General features: G+C 32.6%; 1 protein-coding gene across 1 annotated transcript; it reads left to right on the top strand.

The window, feature by feature from the left end:
* The first annotated feature begins 125 nt into the window (after nt 1–125).
* LOC110022255 (dihydroflavonol 4-reductase-like) lies at nt 126–7,434 on the top strand. The gene is made up of 5 exons (XM_020721099.1): nt 126–285; nt 381–547; nt 1,952–2,164; nt 6,437–6,819; nt 7,159–7,434. Exons 1-5 carry the CDS (start codon nt 171–173, stop codon nt 7,304–7,306), a joined length of 1,026 nt encoding a protein of 341 aa, XP_020576758.1. The 5' UTR covers nt 126–170; the 3' UTR covers nt 7,307–7,434.
* Nucleotides 7,435–8,403: the final 969 nt, after the last annotated feature.

Raw genomic sequence — 8,403 nt, forward strand, 5'->3', positions numbered from 1 at the left:
TATATATATATATATATATTTATTTTGGAGTATAAAAACAAAAAACCATAATTGTGGTTCACGGACCTGTTCTATCTACCTTGCGGACAAAAACACGCACAAAATTTCAGCCACAAATACAAAACGCTAAGTAAACAAAAAGCTTCAACATCTTCTCAAAACAAACCTCAATGGCGAAGCCGAGCAAAGTCTGTGTCACTGGAGCCGCCTGCTATATCGGTTTATGGCTTGTCCGTAAGCTCCTGCACAGGGGCTACATCGTTCATGCCACTCTAAGAAATATAGGTATTATAAACGTTTTTTTTACATCTGCATCCTAATTTATAAGCTTATATATATATATTTTTTGGGCTTTTGTGCAATTTATATATATGTTATAGGTGATGAAGCGAAAGTGCAGCTGTTGAAGGAGCTGGATGCAGGGGAAGAGAGGCTGAGATTATTTGAGGCTGATTTATATGATGCGAAGAAGTTCGAGTTTGCAATTAATGGATGTGATTATGTCTTCCTCCTCGCCACGCCGCTGTTTCACAACCCTAACTCTCAGGCATTAATTGTTTCTCTGCCTTCATTTTTAAGTATTGTAGGATACAGTGGAGTTTTATGCAAAGATTAGACTTTTATGATTGCAAATGTGACAAATGTTTTAAATTTGGTCCATTTTTTGAAATTCTCACTCAAATATGTTCAAATTTATGATAAAATCCTAACACTTATTCGTACGTTTTTATCAAATTCTCAATGATTTGATATATCGATTTGGTCGTTTAAAAATATCATCTGGGTGTTACATTTTGTAAATAGTGATGTTTCGATGGCTTTATATGAAATTTTCTCTTTAAATTTTTATTTAACCATATATAGACTTATGGTCAAATTTGTTGAGCAGTTGATAGTCAAATTCCCATTAATAGTCAACAGGAATTGTTCATCAAGGATCTCTCATTAAAAGATTGGAAGATTTACATGCATATACCAGTCAATTCCTATGTATTTACATATCTGACGATATCTAACCTTCAATTTTTACCTGCAGACCACCTTACCCTATGAATAAAACGGTGTTTTTCATTTTTTTAGAAGTTAAAATCATGGTGTATTTTATGTGATATGAACAATTTAGGTGGTATTAATGTAAAAATTAAAATTTAGGTGTTAGAAATGTAAATACATGAGACTAGAGTGGTATGTATGCATGTAAATGCCCCCTAAAAGATTTGAATTCCTTGCATTTCAATATATCTTATAAGATTTGACCCAAAAAAAAAAATATTTCCTGATTGTCTTTATATGCTTGGCTTCTATCAGTTGTGGGCTTAAAACCAGTGCCGGATTTTCTGTATATTAGCATTGGACAAATTCGATGCTAATATGACGATAATATGTTATGTTGGTCCACACAAAAATCCGAGTCGAAAATGCACTTAGCGTCGAAAGTGTCTGAGGCTAATTGTTTGCGTTGGTTTTATCATCAAATAATATCGACGTTATGCAAATGTCAACTACAGACTTTCCGTCTACTTTTGGTTTTATCATCAAATAATATCGACGTTAACCATATTCGAAACACCCCTTGCTGATGCAAATGTCAACTACAGACTTTCCGTCTACTTTTGACAGATGCAAATTTGCGTCTTCTTTTGTATTGATCATATTTGTCAGAGAAGTTATTTAACCTGTGGGTATTACGGTCGGAAATATTTGACACAAATATGTAATAAATTTAAAAATAATATAAAGATAACCTTGCTAAAAGAAATATTACTACTGTGGGCAATATGCTAATTGTCATCCAGAGGTGTAGTCACTGCACGTAATATTCGCACAATGGGCAATGATGTTCTAGCTCACAACATAGTCGGCCTATGCACGACACTATCTATTACCAACGAAATATAATCATTGAGATACACATATAAATCTAATAAGTTTTGGAATGTTCTTGTTGCAGTATCAAGGGACAACAGAGGCTTCATTGGCTGCATTGGACATCATAATGGGAGCATGCGAGAGATCAGAGTCAGTAAAACGAGTCATATACACAGCTTCTATCATGTCTGCTTCCCCAAGAAAGAAAGATGATTTCAGCTTTAAAGACTGCATGGATGAATCATGTTGGACTCCCCTCCATTGTCCTTTTGCTCATGCTCAGGAATTCAATCGGGTTAATATCTTTACATCCTTCTTATTTATTGTGTTTCATTATTAGCACATAGATTTCTAATTTAGTTTAATTTGGGCTTGACAATCATTTTTATATATCTTATATCTCATGTGTGAGGAAATATTGATTATAGAAGTTAGAATTTATGTTTTCGTTGGTTGTCAGACTCAAATTTATCAAAAGCATATACTTATTTGATGTTTGTGAGTCTATACAATGTTCAACTAGAAATACTCGAAATGGTGGAAGGCTTAAAGTAGAGATAGAGAGAGAGAGAGAGAGAGAGAGAGAGAGTCTATGTTGAAGTCTTTATAAGTGAAAGCATTATAAGAATTTTGGTAGTGTTATTGGTCACAAGCTATCTCCCTTCACTATGATCTATTCTATTTACTTTTTTAATTGTGGTTGAAACTAGTCAAACTCTATTAATGAAAGCTATTATAATAAGTAAACAAGTTAAAATTGAGTCAAAATCATCTTCATTTGAAGGAAATAAATTTTCTAGTCATAAACTCAACTAGATCATTAGTTCCCAAAAACGCTAAATCATACAATGGAAACTAGACCCCTAGTTGATTGACTTTTGTTAGTTCTTGGAACGTTAATGTCTGTCCTTTGAATGACACAATTTTGATTTAAATAAATGTTTTATATTATTTAGTAAGCCTCACATTTTTAAGCTAAAAATTTATGCAGCCAAACTCCCTTTTACAATAGTTATACTCTCACATCACTACAGGAATTTAGATTATTACCGCCAGTCAAATACCATCAATAATAATATTACAACTATTAGTAACTTAATTACCGACGATTAAGCTACATCTTATTTGATGTGCAAAAATGCTTCTTGGTAATATAATTACCTAAGGATTTACCGACGGTATTTTAACACTGATAGTTTTCCAACGAATATTAACTGTCGTTGTTCGTTCAAAACCATAGCATGTTGAACTGTCAGTGTCCGTTAGTAATATAAACGACGTATATATTTGTTGGTCAAGTGTTGAGCTTTCATAGGAAACGTGTCGCCCTTCCATTAAAAAAAAATTTAGCACCACCATCGATTAATCGTAGATAATTACTGACTGATATATCTTTCAAAAAAGTGCAGCACCTTATGAAGTTGTCGATTGTTCGGTAGTCCATCTGAAAACTGTCGGAACATAATCATAAAGTCGTAAAACCATCGGTAAACCGTCAAAAACTTGTAACATCAAAAATAAAAAATAAAATAAAACTCCTTCAACACAACAATTTACACACTTGCAATCGTAACAATACAATTTTCACATAGCACAACACAACACAATAATGAAACTAATTGATACATAACCATATACAAAAATAAAACAAAAATAATTGCAATAAACTAAACAAAATGAACAATTGTCCAATAAAAATATTATTTGGGGCAAATAAATTCTTTAACATATACCAATATAAAAAAATAACCCCTACACTTTCTCATCCTCATCCCATCAATGTCCTCATCATCATCCTCCTCCTCCTCGTCGCTTGAACTGGCTGCTTAGATCTCTCTCATTCATAACGTAGAATGGCTTCGATCTCTATTTTCATCTTCAGCTCCATCACCAATCTTAGGGTAGCTAGTTGGGTGAAGACTTGGGCAGCAACCTGAACAACAACCTGACAACAAATCTTCTCATGTGCAGTGGAACCAGATGCACTGGATGTGCTAGAGGTTGGACAAGCATTATATGTCGGCACTCGGGACCTCAACCTGTAGACCCTGCCTTTTTTTTTTTTTCGGCCATTTTATTCAGATGGATCATGAGATATGTTCAAATCACCACCCGACTACTGGATCGGCTCTCCACGAAGCTCTGAAAAGCCTCATACAAAAATGTGATTAATGATAGTTAGAAACTAAATAAACATTGATATTTATTTGAATTTTGTACTAATCAATCTTATGAATTACCTGGGTCGTCTGAGATATGTTGTCCGTCCAGAACTGATCGGACTGTCATCTCTGAGTGCGCTCATGTAACTCTGCAGCGGATGACTCCCATCCTTTCTCTATATTCTGTCAGTGTAATAAAACAGTTATCATAAATTTAATGTAAAATAAGATTTAATGCAGAAAATAAGTCTCACCAGTCACCTCTTATACTCTATATGTGGGAGCGCCCTACCAGTGTGCTTCAAGACCCCTATGCCCCCTTTGTCAGAGTGATCATTTTGCTTAGCATGCCCCTCTTCTTATGATAATCAGGAGAGTCCTTGTCCCTAAGCAGGGCGGTGAACACATTCTCGTCGAGCTACTAGGGACGCTAATGTGTCTTCTGTATATCACAAAACTGATCGCAAAGATGATCGCTCGCCTTGTGCTAAACGTATCTCCAGATGCGTGCCTCCTCCTCTAGAGGCTAGGACCACCATTTCTGTAAACTGAATTAGAAAATTTTAGATTCATAAAAATAAATACATACCTGAAGATTACTTTGTTTGCGGTTTGTCGCAAACTTCTGAAACCATACTTTGTTTGCGGTTTGTCGCAAACTTCTGAAACCATATGGCTCGAATTGTCATCGAGATCTCCCTCTAGGAAAAGTATAAGTGATCATACTTGATCTGACTAATGTTCCTAATAAAATAGATGACCTCTGTGTGTGCGTGTGTGGGTAGGCCGGGTGGGGTGGGGGGAAATCTAAAAATAACATATAATTTGATTGTTATGAAATTAAAAAAAAGTAAAGTAATAATATCAATACCTAAGAAAGCTTACATGTTCCTCACTGTCCAGAGTTGATGACGGCTGCTTGTGCTGCATGAACTAGACAACACATCAATAACATCTGATGGTTATGATGTTGGTTGGTGGTCGTGTCTAGTGGTGGTGCTGTTGTCGTGGTCGTGACTGGTCGCGATGCTGATGTGGTAGTCATGATTGGAGGTGGTGCTAGTGAGTAGTCGCGACTGGAGGCGGTGCTGGTGTGGTGGGAGGTTAAGTGGAGGCATACTGGGGCAACTCAACTGCAAGGCTCGCCTCCATAGTATCGTGTCCATGGCTTCATCAGCTGACAGACTTTTGCAAGTGCCATTTCCCCTAACAGGTGGAGATTGCCCTTCTCTCCAGAAGCCATCTGCAAGCAGGAAAGTAAAATTAATTAGTGCAACTATAGAGTACTAAAGTTGAAAATATAATAGTATGTTGTATAAAGAAAGAGCAACAGTAAAGTGCATGCAATCTACAGAGTGCTAAAACTGAAAACACAAGAGCACGTAATAAATAGAAAGGAAAACAGTAAAGGACATTATACAAACTATTGAAAGTGAAAACATAAAAAAATACACAACAAACACAAAATAGAACTGTAAAGTGTAATCTACACATCACTAAAGTAGAAAACACAAAATTACATAGTTGGATTAACTTACACAGTTAACCTCCTATGATGAGTCACTTGAGAATGTAGTTAAAATTACTTCATTCAAAGCATCATCAAAATCATACTCATCGATGTGAATTTCTTCATGTTTGCTACTAGCAACCTCTAAATTGAGCTCTTCATGGATTGTATTTAGCGGAATGTATAAATCTATCATTTCTATTTCTTGATGAGCAGGTTCAATTGAATTCTGAATAGTAATAGTCACTATAGGTTTACCAGCTATGACTGCTGCCCACTCAACTTTATCTCTTATTCTATGAAGATATGAAAAAAAAAATACCTGAATTTTTTGTTTAAATAAAATGAACGTATCAAATTTACCATATCATCTATTCACTTTTACTTTAACGATGTTATATGGTTGCATTACCCTTGTTCCACGATTAGGAATAGGATAACACAAATCATAGTTGAACACAAATAAACTCCAATAGAGCTAGGATATCATAGTTCAAAACCTTCTTCTAGAATCCCATAACAATCTATCTCATTATTTGGTTTATTATTTGCTTTAACACAAATACTGAAAATTACAATTCTTTTTCCTTTTGATCAGAAAGTCATATGAAACTTGTAGCTATTCACATTAATGCGCATGAGTTCCCAAGCAAGATCTATCAAGCCTTAATATGTTACTCCATTGTTCTGATCATGAATCTAATAATTCATAAGAACTTGAGTTAATGAAGATACCTAAAATAATTATCTTAGATGATTAATAAATTTGTTAAACTCTAACATACATAATTTGTAATTATCTTAGGTACTCAACTTTTGATCATTCTTATTTGTAAATATAGTTTGTTCTCAAAGCAAGTAAATACATAATTTACATTTTTTATGGATTACACAGAATTACATCAATTCAAAGACATTGACGGAGAAGAAACTCCTAACCTACAACAAAAAAAATAAGCAAAGAGGAATGAAAGTGGTAAGCTTAGTCTGTGGTCTAGTGGGAGGGGATGGAATTCTTCAAAATTTGTCAACTAGCATGGCTGCGATCATTTCACCATTGAGTCGTCAATGGCTTCCCTATAATGTGTTAAAGCTAATCCAAGAAATGTTGGGCTCAATCCCTTTGGTTCACATTGACGATGTTTGTGAAGGGCATATTTTATGCATGGAGAATGAGTTCATTTCTGATAGATATATATGTGTTAGCCATTGGCTAGTGATGCAAGAGATGGTTGACTACTACAAACTCAAGTTTCCTAACGCTCAAGTTCTTGACGAGTAAGTATGTTGAAGCTTTCTTTGGTTCATTTCCTTTATTTTACTTTTTATAGTTAATTAACATCATATTTAAATAGCCTACTACCATTATACATATAATTCAAATATAAATTATTTTTTCTACATCAATTATATAGATTATACTACATTGTCATTTCATTTTATACGTAATTCTATATAATTTATTCATATATACAAGTGCCTCAATTATTCATCTACTAAAAAATTTACCAAACACTAACATTTTTAATTAATCTTAAAGATAGTTGAGAAGAAAAAAGGTTCATTATAAATTTGTGTTACTAACTTTGAGATATGCATCATTTTATTTGATTTCAGGGTTGAGGGCGTTGATGCTAGAAAGCTACCCAGTTCTACCAAGTTACTAGATCTTGGGTTCAAGTACAAATATAACATGGAGCAAATACTCAGTGGAAGTGTTGAATATGCAAAGAGGTTGGGTAGCCTTCCACATTTGATAAGCTAGTTAGTCTCAAATTTAGTAATTAACTTATAATGGTAACACCACTTTTGATAAATCATGTCATAGGAGACTACATTTAGGAAGGGAGTTTCAAGATTCAATGTCATATGTAAAGAACATATGATGATGAATAATGGTATATTTTTAAAAGTTATTAACTATTTATATGTTTTACAAATAAAATCTTATCAAATTTGAACTTATGCATAATTTTCTTCTTATAAAAGCACACACAAATAAATTCAAAACCTTAAAAAGGTTTTTTTTGAAACCATGTTGACTCTAATTCAAACAAATATACATTCTTTTTGATGAGATGAATTTAACAAGATGATAATTACTTGATTATAGTTGCATTTGACCTTGAGCCATTCATTTTTCTTCCTCACACATGGATTATATTGTTCACACTACCTTGAGCAATTATTTGAAAATATAGACATTTATGACTAATGTAATTTGTTTTTTTGCCTAAATATTTTGAATCACTTATAGAAATATGGGTAAATCTCCTTAAGTACTTTCTAAAAATTTGAATTTAAAATTTCGACAAACCTTAAAGTTTAGGACTTCAAATTTTTCTTACAATGAAATGAATGTTCTTTAAAAAGATTTACTTCTTATTATCCGGCTTTTATTTCATACATTTATTTTTTTTTAATCCATCAATAATTTTTATTAGTTTTTAAAATTTTCAATAAATTAATATTATTTTCGGTAATCAATAACTCATTTCATATATTCATATCAAATCTCTTAATCCATCAAAAATTTGTATTTGTTTTTAAAAAATTTAATAATTTAATATTCTTTTATGCAATCAATAACTCATTTCATATATTCATATCAAATCTATTATAACTAGTTTCATATGTTATATTTTATATTTTAGTCATAATTGTACTTAAATTTAAGTTTTTTTTTTTATTAAATGTACTAAAATTTTAGAATATATTAGATATGTAGAGGACATACTAAAATCAATGAAATAACATGTTAAATTTTAACTACTATTCGTTATGAAAATTTATATAATAAATATGATAATAAAAGAGTTGCTTATCATCATATTACATAAATTTGTCAATTTAAAATGTTGA

The sequence above is a fragment of the Phalaenopsis equestris genome, unplaced genomic scaffold, assembly GCF_001263595.1.
Source record: "Phalaenopsis equestris unplaced genomic scaffold, ASM126359v1 Scaffold000180, whole genome shotgun sequence".
Lineage (NCBI taxonomy): Eukaryota > Viridiplantae > Streptophyta > Magnoliopsida > Asparagales > Orchidaceae > Phalaenopsis > Phalaenopsis equestris.